The sequence below is a fragment of the Eutrigla gurnardus genome, assembly GCF_963514095.1.
Source record: "Eutrigla gurnardus genome assembly, chromosome: 9".
Lineage (NCBI taxonomy): Eukaryota > Metazoa > Chordata > Actinopteri > Perciformes > Triglidae > Eutrigla > Eutrigla gurnardus.
The window spans coordinates 28,012,328-28,030,088 of NC_139923.1; the positions used below are offsets into that span (position 1 = coordinate 28,012,328).

Sequence of the window (17,761 nt, forward strand, 5' to 3'; positions counted from 1 at the left end):
CGGGTGACAGATTCACAGGCTGATCCGGGCTTATTAAAGGAGCCAAGGCTCAAACCCCCCCAGCACACCGACGCACATCACCTCTGATGAAATCAACCTGCATCACTGAATTCAGCCGAGAACCAATGAAATAAAAATAAAAAACACAGGAGATTCAATAACAACTCCTCAGGAAAAAGACATAAAAGATGGAATTAGTCTCTATTCTCTAATTAAGGGAATGAAATGCATCCCAATAACCTGCAGAACGGAAATTAAGGTTCCATCACACTATAAGAAATGGCCAAAAGAAATACAGATTTAAAACTATAATTGCTGACCAAGCGATTCCTGCTTTCCCCACTTTTACAGCATAAACAAGTTTGTATTATTCAGCTCTTCCTAAAAGGAATGAAATAATACATTTCATTTATTTCTTCCTGTTGTCACCATTTATATATTTATATATGTTGAATAAAATGAAAAACAAATATCCCATCTTATAAATGATTACGCTTCGATTTCTTCCCAGCACAACCTGCACCCACAGAAAGTCTCTTCACGATTCACCATCCCAATGTTCAGGTGTTGACTTCACGCTCTGTATTGGAATAACAAATGGATTTGTACTTTATCTGCAGGAGGAGAACAAGAGAAAGTAATTGGAAAAAAAAAGAGGCACAATGCCGGGCTGCTTATTTATGAACAAAAGAAAAACAGTGGCCCCTAGAGGACAGAAGATATAGTACACCTGAAGGGGTCACCTCCTTTACTGGTTAAAAAAACTCCCACAATTCGAGGAACCATGACGACGTCCACTTCCTGTCTACAGTCTGTTTTAGATGCAGCTGAGGATTACGTGGAATAAATACAGAATATCAAAATAGCAGCATAATTACAAGCTGTTGCTCAACGAAGGCGTTCTGAAAACTTCCCAACAGAAACCGGAGGTCAGCGGAGGGTTAGCACCGATGGAACCGGATCAAGGAATATCAGGGAATCATAATCCGGTTTAATCCGGCAAAAGATTAATTTCTCAGATACCTGAGGCAGAACAAAACATGAGCACGTCGATTTGATGACGAAGGTTAACAAAGAAGTGATGTTATTGATCAATTTATTGATTGTGTTTGTGTGTTTGTTTGGCTTTTGTTGAAATTTGCACTAATAATGCTCCAATATCTGCCGCAAAGCATGAATATCAAAATATGTATTTATTATAAAATGACAGCCTCGAGGCTATTAAATGCAAAATAGTCATAGACAGATATTTAAAACATTAATTAGTTCATTATTAATATTTTGGGCCAAAACCTCCGCAAAGTGTCCAAAGTATACATTTATATATATATATTTATCTTTGTTAAAATAGCATTTTTTGAAGGAAGAAAAACTTTTATCTGAATGAATATAAAACTATTAATTGTGGAACTTGTTTATCTCAACATAACAATAATATATAAACATAAAAAACCCAGAAACAAGCCGATCACTTTGATTATGCTTTTTAATTGATGAAGATATATTTTGAACAAGCATGTCAATGCTACTTTTGTTGACCATGAGATCATGAAGGAGTTTATCAACAGAACACCTGGCCATAGTTCATTCATATAAAATATAAAAAATAAAAATAAAAAAACAATGACAACGGATGGAGAGACAGGAGACGGGGGACTCGGATCATCCGGCGCTGTGTGTGTTTGTATTCGCATGTATGCAGACGGCGTTCTTCTTAAAGTGCATACAGTGTGTGTGTGTGTGTGTGTGTGTGCATGACTTGTACTTATAGATTTTCATGAGGGTGTGAACAAATTCAATAAATATAAAAGTTGGTTTGAAGAGAAACAGCTTGGTCAAAGAGAAGAGAGAGAAACGTAGACGACACGTCTGCACCTTTAGGGGCCGTGACATCATCATCGCTGTCCGACGCCGCTCGTTAGTCCACGAACCCTCCGCGGACCGCCGCCGCCGAGAGGCACAAAAAAAACAACGTCCGAAGTCACGTTCACGGGTAAAAGTGTTCCTCAGACTCTGTGTGAATCCACGCTGCTCAACACAAGTCGTCCATTTTAAAAACAGCGTGAACGCTCCGGCTCAGAGTCAAACCGTGGGGTTCTTCCCGGTGGTCATCATCGTGGTCGACGCCGCCGCCGCCGCCGTCGTCTGCTGCTGGAGATACGTGGGCCGCTTGATGCGCGGTTTCCTGCGCTTGGGTTTGCTCTTGGCCTTCGTGAGCTGGACCACGAAGAAGGACAGGACCACCATCGCCCCCAGGAAGGCGAACACGGGGATGGTCTGACCCACTTCCTGGTTGTAGCGGCCGGGCATTATCCCTGAGGGGGGGCAAGGTCACAGGTCACATGACCTCATTCTTACACAAAGCAGTCCTTTCTGAGCGATTAAAAGCAGAGCCAGACCCATATTGGATTTTTGGGGCCGATGCCGACATTATGGAGTAATAAAATGATATACATGATGTGACAAACCAGGTGTGTTTGGTTCTTTTGGGTTATTATGAGAAATGTATTACTTTACTATACACTGTTACTTGTATATACACACATATTTTATGATTTCCTCTGAGCTGCTTATTATATTGTTTTTTTCTTGCCTTTTGTGTATTTTATTATCCACCTCGGTATTTTTTAGTTTCCCTCTGCTGGCCAAACGGTGTAATGACACCCTTTCTGAATCATTCTAGCAGCACTTAACAAGTTCCTGTTATATTAATAACCTTTTGTACAAGTTTATCTGTATACATGAGGAAGCTCTCCAACTGTGAAGCGTGTCTCACCTCCCGGGATGTCCCAGGCTCCGCTCTCCCCCGGGGACAGAGGTCTGACCTGGGGTCGGTACGCCCTCACGTTGGGCAGAGCCACCTTGTCCAGATCCACCGAGAGAAGCTTCTGGTGCTTCCACAGGTTACTGGGAGAGAAACGTTGACGAGTCAAACTTCATCAGAAACATCTGATAGACGTCTGATGTCCGTGTGCTTCATCAGACCTACCTGGGTGCCGTCTCATTGAGCGGCTGTGGCTTTGCCCAGGACAGGTGGGGGCAGGCTGGCAGTGGGCGGGGCTTAGGGTCTCCCAGGTGAGCCTCCAGCACTTTGGAGTAGCGGTAAAGATGGTTGCCTGGAAGAATGGAAAGAATACATTTGAAAAGTGGTACAATCCAGAAAAACACAATAAATAACCAAAACGTCTGATGCTCACCTTCCAGCCTCTGTGGCAGTGGGCGCTCGGCGCCGGTGGGCGGGGCTACCCGGCTGTGGGAGTGGCTGAGGCTGGGAGGGGTCATACTGTAGGAAGTGTACTGGAGGAGAGCGTCCAGCAGCCAGAAACAGTCTGAGAGGTCAAAACACAACAACGATATTAATATCACCACATAGTCAGTGTGTGTGTGTGAGTGTGTGTGTGTGTGTGTGTGTGTGTGTGAGAGAGAGTGTGTGTGTGTGGGCTTACCTTTCTGTCTGTGGCTGTCGTCTATACAGTTAGAATCACCGTACAGAGCGATGCGACCTCCCCCGTCGGACGGCGTTTGGTATAGTCCGAGGATGGGAACGCCCTCCACCACGGCCGTCTCCTGCTTTAACACCTCCAGCCCTGTGAACACACACACACACACACACACACACACACACACACACACACACACTCTGAGATACACAACACACCTCAAGCTAAGCCGGGTTCAACACTGAGGCGATCCGCTCGCTACCTTGGTCCTTCAGATTCTTGGCGATCACGATGCCATCGTCGGGGAAGCGTGCGATGCTGCAGCCGGAAGCGTAGTACACTGAGAGGAAACGGGAGGACGGGAATCAAACGGGACGCTGATGACAACGCTGATGGAATGGATGAAGGTGTTTGTGTCTTACTGTCGTGGTCGGCCAAAGTGAAGTCTCCCTCGTAGAGGCCGTCGCTGAACGCCATCCCCCACACGGAGATCAGGTCGTTCAGCGCCGGGACGTTGGCGCCCCCTGTGTCTGGCATCCACCACTGCCTGCAGGTTATATGGACACATCCATCTCTACAGCTATGTATAAATCTACTTATATAACACCGATACAGACTCAAGTAGCTGGATGACTCGGTGACAATAGGGTCAATAAATTCAATTAAATGATATTTTAATGATATAAGGAAAACAGAGCAGCAGGAAAGCAAAGAAATTTCACAGAAATCAAAATCAAAAAACAACTCGCTTTCCCCCGAGCGTCTATGCCATGATGAATACCTGGTGTTTTCGTCGTAGAACTTGACCTTCCTCATGACCGAGGTGTTGTACCAGTCGCTGAAGACGATGAGCGACAGCCCGTTGTCGATGTCTCTCCTCAGCTTGGTGATCTCTTCGGGGAAATACTCCTCCTCGCTGTCCACCATCAGCAGAGTGCCTGCAGAGAACTGAACCCATCAGCTTCTTCTGCTCAGCCAACAGCACTCAGTGAAGTGGCTTCTAGTGCCTCTGTGCTCTTACCGTACTGGCTGGCATCGAAGCAGGTGATGGGGGCTCCGAGCACCTCCACAAAGTACCCCATGCTCCTCAGGTGCTGGTACATGTCCCTGAAGTTCGTGTGGATGTGGTCCCCGTTCCTGGAAACACCAGTAACGTCAACAACATTGTATTTTTTTTTAAAAAGCCCACAGATGTGGAGTAAAGGTGACGCACCAGTCCAGCGGGTCGTTCTTCATGCGGAGGTTGTCTCGGGGGAAGTAGCCCGGCGGGTAACGCAGGTTGTGGTACTGGTCCCACAGCACCCTCTTGCTGCGCGGGGGGGTCGGCACGATCTTCACCTTGATGGGCAGTTTGACGGTGGAGGTCAGCTCACCACCCGACTCAGACTGGGAAGGGGGGCAAGAAGGAAAATGGAAGGGCAGTATTTCATGATACCAAGCATATTTAAAAATGACAAAACCAATTCACAAAAGGCCTTATCTAAACAAAAATTAACATTCCTGACAATTTCCACATCACTTATTATTATCTCTAACAGCTAAACCAGCCCTAACACATTAGTAAAGTATAGATAGATCAAATAAATGTGTAAAAGGCTCTCAGTATTTTAGATTCCTTTCGTCAGTAGTACGCTAGAGTTTCATAGATTCAATAACTAAAACAATAAAAGCATTATTGCTCCGTCTTGTGGCTCAAATATGTACTGCAGATATAAATGTTCAATAAATATCTGACAACCCAAATAAAATCTCCTTTGGGGCCGACCCAGTCTTTGGGACTGAGGGGTCTGGGTTACACCTACAGGTCCAGGTCGAGCAATTTCTTTTAAATTAAATAAAAATAATCTGTTTTCGTGAGATCAGGATGAAACTTTTAAGCTGCTTAGAAGAGCGGCGGTGACTCACGTCATTCTCTGCGGGCGACGCCACCGTGACCATCACGTGACCTTGGGCGACCCCTTCCCACGACGCCGCCTTCTTGGCCACGGAGATGGAGATGGCCAGGTAGCCGGCCCAGGGCCACAGCACCGGCGAATAGGAGACGGCCACGTCGATGTGGTCGCCGTTCTGAGGGAGGTAGGGCTGCCAGATGGGCTGAGCGGGAGAGGAAGACAGCGATCTTTAACCAGAACCAGGTCAGACACCAGCGGGTCTCGTCCTTCACTTGTCCTCTAACAGAACTTTCAGAAAGTGGTTGCTTTGTAGAGGAGCACTGAACGACAGAGAGATTGTGGAGTTTCTGCACCTTGTCCAGGATCCTGCCGGTGACCCCCATGCCGTTGAGGATGGTGACGTTGACGATGGTGGGCATCCCGCCGTAGTAGATGGGCTGAGAGCAGTAAGGCCACATGTAGGGACACTCGGTCAGGTCGATGTAGCTGGGAGACAGACTGGCAAGAGGACGGACTTAGTATTATTATTAGATCATGTATTACTGGGAATTTCACTGAATCAAACCGCTACACCAGCAGGTTATAAAAGACTTATGATTTATCCCAGTCTCTACTCCTGGATTGACACGAATGACACTATGTTGATTTTAAAGTTAACTTTTTCTGCATTAAAATGCATGAAAAATGTTGTATATTTGATTAAGTTTTGCCCTTACATTTCTTCAAGAAAAATCCATCATTTTAATCAACCATTTTGCACACCTTGTGGTTGCCGGCCAGACGCCGTCAGAAATGTGGCTTGAAACTGGATAAAAGCAATTTCCTCCCCCTCGATAGTTGTTTATTCAGAGCTATAGCTGCTGTCCTTCAAGAAGGAAGCTAGCTTCACAGGCGGCGGTGGATACTTTCAGTTGAACCAGCCCGATTCTGCCGCCGTGAGCTCATCCTCCCCGGAGAGAGGAGGCTGATCTGCTTCACGGTGTTGTAATGTTTTGTCATCGTTGGATCCATTCATGTACCTGGCCTGAGGTTTGTAACTGTTGAGGATCTGGTAGGCCCTGATCAGGTCCAGCTTCCCGTGACCCTGCTCGAACATGTTGACCCCGGGCAGCCGGCGGGCCGAGGCGATGAGGGCCTGCTTCATGGAGGCCGGGTTCACCAGCTCCCTGTTGAGGACGGTGCTGGAGGACAGAGGAGGATTCGTTTGTGAGTCTGCTGGTGTCGGATTCCACAGCTTTCTCATTCAGAGCAGCACAGAAAGAGGGATGGGCTGGTGTTTCTGTATGCGTCACCTAGCTCACCAGATCAGCTCGGTTACGGCCGCGCAAACAAGAGCTTCTTTATTGACAGACGGAGAATAATAGCCGACATTAATCAGCGACGCACATCCCTCCTCGGGGACGGCTCATGTTGAGGATTACAAGAGATCATTAGACCGTCTCTCTTTAAAACTCCTCACACCAAACACAAAAGGGAATTTAGGATCATTTGTCTTCATTCAGGTCACTCGCGCCAGACATGCCGAAGAGGATGGCTTACCTCCATGTAGATACTGACAATGTCGTGAAGTCCCAGATATATCAGGTAATTAAAGCTCAGTGAATTTAATGAGCTGTATTCACTGTTTCAGTAACACACACATCTGCTGGTTTACTACAGAGGTGTGAACCCACAATAATACATTTTGTTGTGACTTAATTACGATAGTAGGATAAAAAGGATGCCGAAATAACGACATAATGATGACGATTCGTCAAAGTCATGGTTTGTTAGGTCTGTCTGTAAGATGATGAGTGAATAACTTTTAAAATGCTTGTTTTCTGAATGGAGTTTGGCTGGATCGGAGGGAGGCTATGCTAGAAATGAGAACTCACCATGATTAACTTCCTCTCCCGACTTGTAACTTCATTACTTTTGCAGGTATTTAGTCACAAATCAAGGTTTTGGACAAAAAAAATAAAGAAATTTGATGATGGGACTAGAGGAAATCAAATCATCACAACATGCTACAACACTGAAGTCCGGTCACTTAACAACAGAGTCGGGGTTGTGATTCTGACCTGGCGAGGAGCGTGACGGCCCCGGCCACCACCGGAGACGCCACGCTGGTGCCGGACAGAGAGCGACAGCCCTCCTTCAAGCCCGATCCGCGGACACCAGAACCGTAGGTGACGATGTCGGGCTTCACCCTGCCGTAGCCGCCGGGCAGCTCCTGCACCGAGACGGCAGCATGAGATAGAGACAGGAAAGTAACCACAGCTTCAATCTACATCAACACGAGTGCTTCATCATAATGATAATACGGAGGATAGATCTTTATTGTGTTTTGAAGAAAATTATGTGTAATATCTGGAGTGTGAGAGTTAGAAATGGTTCTGAATCAGAATAAAAAATGACTGATAATAGAATAAATGAGAATGTCTGATGGGATATGGATGAAAAATCAGGATCACACACTTGTTGACTAGCTTCTAAAGCTGTTAAAGTTAAAGATGTCTAAACGACAGTGACTCACCCAGGTGGTCATCCCTCTGGAGGAGAACCGGGCGATGTTGTCCTCAAAGTCGATCCCTCCCACCCCGATCACGTCCATCTGGTCCGCCGGGTTGTTCAGGGTGCTGGCAGACAGACAGACAGACAGACAGACAGGCAGACAGACGGATTTGAGACTTCACAGTTGGAGAATTAGAGTGAGATGGTTGGAGATCACCATATATTAGGATTAAAGTGATTTGCTTACCCATAGAGAGGTCCGTCGTTGCCGATAGCAGAGACCATGATCACTCGGTTGGCAGTGAGCTCCCATACCTGGCAACCCCAGAAGAAAAGTGGTTGAAATGATAATAATAATCATCATCATAATAAATATTCCACAGATTTTGTTTCCTGGGGCTGTTCGATTGGAGCTCCTTTCACATTTCACACCTCACATGTAAACAAAAGAACCCGTCAACAGGTCACATGCCTTCAGGCCGCCGGCGTGTAGCAACAGAATGAGATTCTGTCTTTGTCTGACGTGAACGCACACCTGGTTTGTGAACTGGGTGTAACTTAGGAGGAAGAAAGGGCTGCTGGGTAATTATAAGGATGATTAGACAAACAACCCTCTTCACCTTGTCAACAAAGGGGTGGTCCATGAAGTCCGGCCCCCCGATGCTGAGGTTCAGAACGTCGATCTTCTTCAGGATGGCGTAGTTGAAAGCGTCCAGGAACCAGGAAGTGTACGAGACCTGTACCAAACACAATTATATCGGCTCGCTTTTGTGTGATGTGATCAAACTATTCCTTTTAAGACCCACGTTATCATCTTCTCAAGCACATGTTTTGTTTTTTAAGCTTCTCTTCTATCCGTTCATATTCTTTTAATACTAAACTTTGGGGTTTTGTTGCTGCGTACAGGAACCGGAGGACTGAAGCCAGGCTTGTTTCGCTGTTCCTACCTGGTTGTTGGTGAACACTCTGAAGATGTGCAGCTCCGAGTCGGGGGCGAAGCCCTGACACTCCCTCATACTGGCGATCACGCCCGCCACGAAGGTGCCGTGGCCCAGACCTGGAGAACAGGAAACAGGAAACCGTCATCCAACCACCTTCTTCGCCATCATTTCAAGATTTTAACTGTCACACACAGTTTATATAGTTTCCCTTCACAGTGACCTCAAATAGAAAATACTATAGTAAAGAACAAATATATCCTAAAAACTAAAGGTATAAAAATATGTAAAACAGCTCTTTGTCTGTAGAAATGTTCAAAAGGAAACAGTCTTCACATTTAATCAATGAGGTCAAACTTGTGCATGAATAATATACATATTTTACTTTCTTATTTCCCCCTCAACTCCTCGTTTAACAGATCTGACACCTGTTTATCTGATATTTTCATTCTTTCTATCATATATGTAGGTGTATGAATACATGTATAGGTTGTTGTGTATGTGTTTATACTAATTTTGCTTTGAATTTGTGTAATTCAGTTTGCTGAGTTGTTTTATTTGTCTCTTAAGAGGTGAGGTCCCATGTCTAAGCCTCCTGCCACACCTTTTATGTTTTTTTGGTTCATTCTTTTTGATTTTGATGTATTTTATATGTACAAAAATAAAAATGTACAAAATATATATTATGATGATGCTATATTGAAATATATTAACTCACATGAATAAAAAACGTGTGTGAATTTGTGTCTAAGTGCCTCTCTGCATTGACTTTATGTGCAACGCCCCGTTAAACAGCAGTAACCTATTAAACGTGGTTCTAGTAAAAACAAGCATCAATCAAACACGGAGGTCTTCCTCGTGTTCTTCCTCCTCACCGTCATCCAGCGTCTTCTCATTCGTCCAGTTGGTTCGTTCCTTTACGTTCTTAAAATGAGGATGCTTCTCGCTCAGACCGGTATCGAACACGGCCACCTTCACGCCCGAACCTGCACACACACACACACACACACACACACACACACACACAGACACACACACACACACACACAGACACACACAGACACACAGACACACACACACACACAGACACACACAGACACACACACACACACACACACAGACACACACAGACACACACACAGACACACACACACACACACACACACAGACACACACACACACACACACACACAGACACACACACACACACAGACACACACACACACACACACAGACACACACACACACACACACACACACACACACACACAGACAGATCAGATTTTGAGCCAGGTGTTGCCCCCCCCCCCCCCCATCATCAGAGAATCAAACCGGCTCCTCGGTCTCACCGGTGTGTCCCATCTGCCAGAGCACGTCCGCCTGCAGGATCTGGGCGACGTGGCGAGGGATCGCCCTCAGCAGACGCCGGCTGGAGTGGCGACCCGTGGCGTGCCAGAAACCCGTGCCCAGCGATAGGCTGGTCCGTCGGAAGGGGCGGGACGACTGCCACGACTGAGACCCGCGGGTGGTGTTGCATGGCGCCGCCGGTTCCGGCGCTGCGGAGGAAAAAGTAAATAATAATATATATGAGCTGTATATATATGATATTGTTAATTATACATGATAATGTAATTAAGGGGCAGGACAATAAGCTCCACTTCCTGCTGTCCCTCCTCCAACTTAAAAGATTTAATTTTATTGTCTTTTTCATATTTGTATGATGTGTTTCATGTCGTGTTTAATATTCGAGGACAATAAAAATCAAATCAAATCTACTTCCAATGATGCTTATCTCATCATCCATTAACGGCTGCAGCTAATAATTACATGCAACATAACTGCATAATCTCCTGCAACCTAATCACGCCCTCGTACTCTCTCTCCCCTCCCTCCGTCTCTCGCCCTCCGACCATCTTCCGGCCTCATTCGAGCCGATCTCATCACGGTGTCACATGATCAGAAGGTCGTTAGCGAACAGCAGCAGAGCCCTGCAGGGATTGTTCTGCCTTTAATCTGCTCCACAACTACAGTAACGTATTTACTTAATTCCCTGCACGGATAGTAAAGCTGCAGCTCATTTCTGACGTGCACTCATGCATTCAGAATTAATTTACACACTCCAGGTAATAAACCGACCCTTTGGTTTCCCAGGAAGGAGATTTAAATACACTTGGAACTTCTTCATCGCTCTTTGTCAAGCGACCCGGGACACAAGCGGGTTTTGTGTGCGACACACGGCCTCCATACTGATACTGGATATGTAAACACAAGCTGGGGAGGGCAACACTGAAGTCTTTCATCCAGTGCCAGGCACAGAGGATCCCCCCACCTCCCACAACACTGACTCACCTACTTCCTTCTCGGGTGAGCAAACAGAGACGTTCTCTGTGCTTCCTCCGATCCCCCGACACACACACACCCAGCAACACACACACACACACCCAGCAACACACACACCCGGCCGGCATCAACACCGACACGTCGCGTTCAGACACACAATCCTTCTTCTTCTGCCCCACAAACACAGAAATGTTTCCTCCGCCTCAAACAACGAGACATTCAGGGAACAGCAGACAAACCGCTTTCTGTGTCTTTTCAGACTTCTTGGGTTTCTACGAAGATGTATGAGGCCAGTGTAGGAGGGAAAAAGGTGGGCAAAAAATAAAAATAATAAACATTTAAAATAAAGGTAATAAAGTGGCAAATTTGGCCTCAAATAAATAAAACCAACAATAACCATCAACTGCATCATCACCCTAAGGACCAATTACAAGGCGTTGTGATGTATTAATTTGAAAAATAAATGAACGTACATACATGGGAAGTTAGCTAGCATAAATGCCGGTTGTTAGCATCGTAATAAAAACTCGCAAATTTGCCACTATATAATCCCACAAATGTGCTACTTTCTAGAAACCTTCGGACTCACAGGGAATGTATTTGAGCTTGCGGAACACTTGGCGTTGCGGCGTCACCCTCTTGATGTACGGGTGCTCCTCCAGGGTCAGCAGGCTGCTGGGCGACGCCTGGCGGATGTGGACCAGCTCGAAGTCGCTGGGGAAGTTGGAGGCGGGGTTTTCCCTGGGGACGATGTGCCACTCCAGCGAGCCGGCGCCGGCGCTCCTCAGGGCGCTGCTGATGTACAGGCTGCGAGCTTTGGCCGAGAAGTAGCCCGTAAACGCTATGATGTACTCTGGAGGGGGAGAGGAGGATGTTTTTTAAAAGAACGCACAGGAGATGTGCTTATAAAAGAAATGAGCTGCAGTAATTTATAGGAACGTAGTTGGTCTACTCATTATATTAATTAAAAAGAATTGTTGAGGTATCGGCACCCAGTCCGAGCTTGGCTCCTTTCTGGTCTGATAAACAGTCAATTAGCAAATGTGAAAAATGTATTAATTAATTAACAGTTAAGAGGGGACAATTAATCATAGCAAGAATAGTGGAGACAATTAATCAAAAAGGAATGTAGCAATGTGTGTACAATTTAAGAAAATAGTCAAATATTAAGATTCTGAGGAATAACTGATTTATTTTGACCAAGATGGTGCTTCAGTATATATATTTTTTTATTTGTTCAGGCTTTAGCCGAGGCATTTCTCTAGGTCAGAATATTGCACTTCATTTAATTTTTTACATAATTCATTAAACCACTTTCATAACTGTTGTATTGTGAATAAACGACTTCTTCTCACCGTGTTCCACCACCTTGGACGAGAACTCCAGTTTGAGCGTTAACTCGGAGCAGTTGGAGCCCGACGGCGGAGGGAGGGGCTCTGTGTTGGGGGCGTGGTCGAATCCCGGTTTGGCCCCTCCTCCCATTGGCTCCATCCCCGCCACCGGCAGGAAGCCCATCAGAACTCCCAAAACCATGGATACCCAAACAGGAAGCAGCAGCATTTTGAGTCGTGAAGTAGCGTAAACCATCAGTTTGATGTGGTCTGGGGGGGTCAAGGGTCAGGGGGTCAGGGACGGAGCATTTTTCAAGTCCAGAGCTCCAAAGCTGAGTCCATACTGCAAACGGCCTGAGCAGCTAGATTAATTTCTTTCTGCGTTTCCTCTCCATGGTGGAAGTCCAGGGTGGAGGTCAGTGGTGCAGCCAGAGTAGGAGCATGGGCGCCATGTTGAGAACTGGAAACTGGAGGGGGGGCAGCAGGAGCAGAGGGGCGGTGATGGGAGGAGGAGGAGGAGGAGCAGGGGAAGCCGCGATGGGAGGAAAGTGCTTCAGACTTCCACTGAGGTTCTTCCTGTTTTCGTCTAGAAGGAAAAAAGGAGAAAATCAAAACAGCTAGTTGTGAGTTTTGTTGACATTTTAGCAGAAGCACAAACTAACTAAATTAACTATTAATTGAATTCCTATCACTTCAGATTAATGCCGAATTGATTTTGCAACCCTGCCAAAAATAAATTTAATTAAATAAAAATCATACTCTCAGCTCTCAGAATCAATTCTCCATTAGATTCACAGCCGTGGAAGCAAAAACCTGTTTACATCTGATGGCTGAACTCCAAGATTCAGATTAGTGACGGAGGAATGTTGTTTTAAAAGGCCAGCCCCCCCACGAATCAATAGAATAGAATAATGGGAATATGATAACAGCCATTAGTCATCTGATATTTGATTTTACACAAAAACTATTACAGCAGAGTGAAAAAAGAAAACCTGGCGAGGAATATTTGGGATGACATCACACACGACGACCAGCGATGATTGGTCGAAGATTTGGAGTTTCTACGGCGACCAGGATAAACTATGTGTATCAACCAGAGACTGTTGATGGTTGGTAATAATGTTGCTGCCTAATTCATGCCTAAAGGAAGCCGCTACAATGTTAGCGTAGCCTAGCATCGATGGAGCCAGACTCCATTCAGAAAACAAGCATTTTAAAGTCGTTTGCTTGTCGTCTTGCAGACAGACCTGACAAACCATGAATTCAGACTTTTTACAAATCAGCATCATTATGTTGTGACTTCAGCACTGCTTTTATCAGTTTATTGCAATTAAATAAAAAAATATTGCAGATGTCCCCTAGTTGCAATATCATTATAGAGACATTTCTAAGCCCAGAGGAGTTTCCTCTGCTGCGATGCCAAAGGGAAGGTGTGTGTGTGTGTGTGTGTGTGCGTGTGTGTGTGTGTGTGTGTGTGTGTGTGTGTGTGTGTGTGTGTGTGTGTGTGTGTGTGTGTGTGTGTGTGTGTGAAAGTGGTATTAATCACTCCTTCCTCATTGAGAAACAACCCTGATACCGGATACTGATAACAAACCTTATCTCTCTGCATGAATGACATGGATCAGAGTTATACAGCCAACAACAACCACCACCAACCACTAAGGGATGAAATAAACAGAACATTTTCACTATTTAACCTTTTTTTTTTTAAATGTTTATAATGGATTAGAGACCTTAGAGCATATCTGCCCGAATGGAAATTCAATGTCACGATAATTGACATGAAAAGTTACGGCTCGGTCGCTGTTGTGTGTCTGTTTATCTTTTCTCTCCATGAATGCATCACGGATAAGATTGTTCTGTATTATTTATTTACCGTTTAAAAACACACCAACATTCAGTGCAGTGAATGTTCTCAATCCAAAACTCAAAAATGCATTGACTAAAGATAGAAAGTCATAATTTACACAATACAAAACATATTTTAATCTAATGAAACGTTCTGCTTCAATCCCGATTTGTTGGTGGTTAACCTTTTCAAAACAACATTATCACTTTGCTCACACACATCTGTATAACATTTCACTCAAAACACTAATCTCCTTTAACTGTTTAAATGAGAGCACGGTTATTATTATTAATATTCTTGAAGCAAAGCTCTGTTTGTGTCAGGAAAACAATTCATTTAATAAACCATGTTAGAATGATATTATTCAGTAAGTCGTATCAGTACTTGTTAAAGTACTTCAGCCTGTTTTTATCCAAGCAGGCGGAAACAGGATTCTGACCGGTGATGTAATCGTGTGGTGATGATATCTAAACCTGATGTTAACGATTCAACTATTGAGTATAATAATCAAAGTCGTCTGGTTCTCCTGTTGTTGTCTCCTCTGTGGAGAAACATGAAAACAAATGAGACAAAAATCTAAATCTAGCGTTGTCTAGGCAACCCTAAAGTTTTATGCAGCTTATTTTTTTTGTTTTCTTGCCTTGGTAACAAAAAACAACAACAACATTTGCCTTTCTCACAAATGTTTTGTTAAAGTATTCTGTATCCCGCTTTTTTTATTATTATTATTATAAATCAGGCTCCATATTTCACTTCTCTACTATGACTTTAACAATAAATACAATTCTACATTGTTTACATTTCACACCCGTTTACATTGTTGCACTCGTTCTTATTCTTTACAATGTATGCTGTAATTGTAAAGTTATTTTATCTGTATTTATTTTACTTTATTGCTGCTTTTCAAGAGTGGAGTTTTGCACTGAGACTAAGAATTTAATCCAAATCTCAATCCTCGATAAAAACTCCATATGGTCGCCTTGGACAGATTCATACACGTCTTTGTTGTATGTTTCCAAGCGTGTTCCTGCCTCGGTGGCGGAGGAGTTTTGGTTCCTGACAAAGCCGGGCAACGTTATAATTACATCTGAAGATCTGGATCTGCTTCCCTCCCTGTGGGTTCAGTCCTCCTCTTTCTCCTGATTGTGGCGGGGGTCCTCTCCTTTTATAGCTACTCATCTATATTTGCCCGGAGGTTTGATGCCCACTTTTGTGGCTCGGTGTAATGTTTACACAGATAATCCCAGCCTGTGTTTTACAGCCCGACCGTTGCTTTTTTTTTTTTTTTTACAGCACCAGTTGTTAGCTGCATTGTGGTCTCACCCGGGTGGGGATCCTGCCCCCGGGGCCAGACCTGGTGATTGAACCCTCCTTCAAAGCAGGGGCTTTTAATTACATCGTCTACACTATCTCTTGTGTAGCTCTGTATCTGCAGGTTTTATCTTAATCACTCAGGTGGAGCAAGGGGATCGAGAGAACGATGTTTATCATGGTTAATTTCCGTTATCGGGATAATCATACATTACAAAAGGATACATTCATTTTAAAAAGTATTTCAAATCGAGCTCTTTTTCCACGTGTCTACTATAATAATGAGCTAGACGGCATTTTCAAGTCACTTACAACCCCATAATGAAATGTGTGGGGGTGGGGGGTGGGTTTATCCCGATGCGCAATAAAAAAACATTGTCCGATCCCTCGTCACAAATAACTACAAAAAAAAAACAATCTAACTCCTGATCGCGGTAGTAAAAATTAGAGCCTGATTTTAAAAAATACAGGTTTATGATCATTTTATTTACTATGATTTGTTAGGAAGATCACTAAAAAGATGATGAGTCTTATCTGTGACGCAATATAAATATAAATAAAGGCTTTCCAGTTTACATAAGATAAGATATAAGTTTAGATAAGTACCACTTTTTAAAGAGTTTTGCGGCACACTTATTTTGGATGGGATAATCACGATATATATTATTTTTTATATATATATTCCGTCAAAAATGGTAAAATATTATTGGATTGTTTGTGTTATCTTTGGCACTCAAAACAGTTGTTGTGATTCCAGTATGTTTTTGTATAATTTTAGTAGTTTTAAGCACATTATCGTAATAATATCGTGATAAACATGACGTGATATTATCGTATATCGTCCCATATGGATGTGTATTTATGTGTACACTCAACCATAAAGGGTATTTGGGTTGCAGGAAAAAACACCTGGCTAACTTCCCACGCACGCACGCACTCACTCACTTCTCTCTCTCTCTCCAAAATACACGTTTAAACATCAGAAGCTGCTGAATCAGACATGATTTAAACATGTCAGGCCATATAGACGAGATTCACTGCTTTTCAGCGCGATAGAATGAAATTACATAAAATAAAAAGACGCAATCGGAAGCCACGTTAGCTAATTAGGTAGCTAAAACCCCCAAAGTGTCGACTATTCCCGGCGTAAACAAAGCAAACAGACACGCTGGAGCAGCCTGGCGCATCGCTCATCATCACCTAACGTTAAATAACGTGACGTGGACGCACGCGCGTGTAGGTCGCGAGACCTACATCGTAACCATCGGATATACGTTTTTGTAAGGTAAACTATCATGCTAATAGTTTTGTTGTTTAGTTTTTTTTAGATCCAACAGTCTCACATGCACAGCGGTAGCTAGCTAGCACAGCTAGCTTAGTCATATTTTTTCAATAGTAGCTGCTGGCGGTTTGCGCGTTGTTTGTACTCACCGAGCTGAACGACGTCACCGTTTTCCCGTATTTATATATATTTCGCTGTCCGCGTATTAGCAGGCGTGTTAGCTACTCGCTGTGTAGTTTGTTGTCCGCCGGACAAAAGCTAAACGCTGCTACAGCCGCCGCAGACCACTGACGTCTAGTTATGACGGGTTGCCAGGTTTCATCGCCGTGTCCTCCCAACGCAGCGGAGCGCAGTTAGCGCATCGGTGCGTTTCGGATCATATACATGGCAAAATAGTTGGCTAATATTCCCCCCATGTTTTCTTAAAAACGTTAACTATAACTCCGCAACCCCATCACGATTACTTCACCTCTCAAAGACTCATTTGATCGTGGCGTTTTGAAGCTTAGTATCAAACCTGGCAACCCCCCTTCCCCCCCGGTCACGCTGCTTTTTGGCCAGCAGAGGGCGCGGTTTTTTCAATCACTGTAATGTTAAAATAACAAATACCAATTCATGTTTATACACGGCCACTCTTAATTTATTTTGGATTAAAACCACGACAGTAGGTGTTTACAAAAGCGTTGCACTATTGTCTCCAGTGATTTAATTACAATAAAAGGCAAATGGACTATGTAGTTTGGGTGTTTTCATCAGCTGTGAGAAATCCATGCAACGTGTCTCCAAAAAATAATTCAGGAGACAAGCTTGCGTGTGGCGGTCAGGAAGGTCTTTGTCTATGCACCAATGAATTTCAAAGCTGCGTATTTATGTTATTTTTTTTTG

General features: G+C 44.2%; 1 protein-coding gene across 1 annotated transcript; it reads right to left on the reverse strand.

The window, feature by feature from the left end:
- Positions 1–1,468: 1,468 nt before the first annotated feature.
- mbtps1 (membrane-bound transcription factor peptidase, site 1) lies at positions 1,469–17,166 on the reverse strand. The gene is made up of 23 exons (XM_084017771.1): positions 17,026–17,166; positions 12,459–13,020; positions 11,693–11,956; positions 10,113–10,319; positions 9,639–9,749; positions 8,773–8,882; positions 8,446–8,562; positions 8,073–8,140; positions 7,848–7,950; positions 7,393–7,544; positions 6,352–6,513; positions 5,686–5,830; positions 5,346–5,534; positions 4,654–4,826; positions 4,462–4,577; positions 4,222–4,378; positions 3,863–3,987; positions 3,703–3,780; positions 3,447–3,587; positions 3,198–3,329; positions 2,990–3,116; positions 2,777–2,907; positions 1,469–2,315 (listed from the first exon to the last, which is right to left on the reverse strand). The coding sequence occupies exons 2-23, from the start codon at positions 12,688–12,690 to the stop codon at positions 2,083–2,085; spliced, it is 3,273 nt and encodes a 1,090-aa protein (XP_083873897.1). The 5' UTR covers positions 12,691–13,020; positions 17,026–17,166; the 3' UTR covers positions 1,469–2,082.
- Between the last annotated feature and the right edge of the window lie 595 nt (positions 17,167–17,761).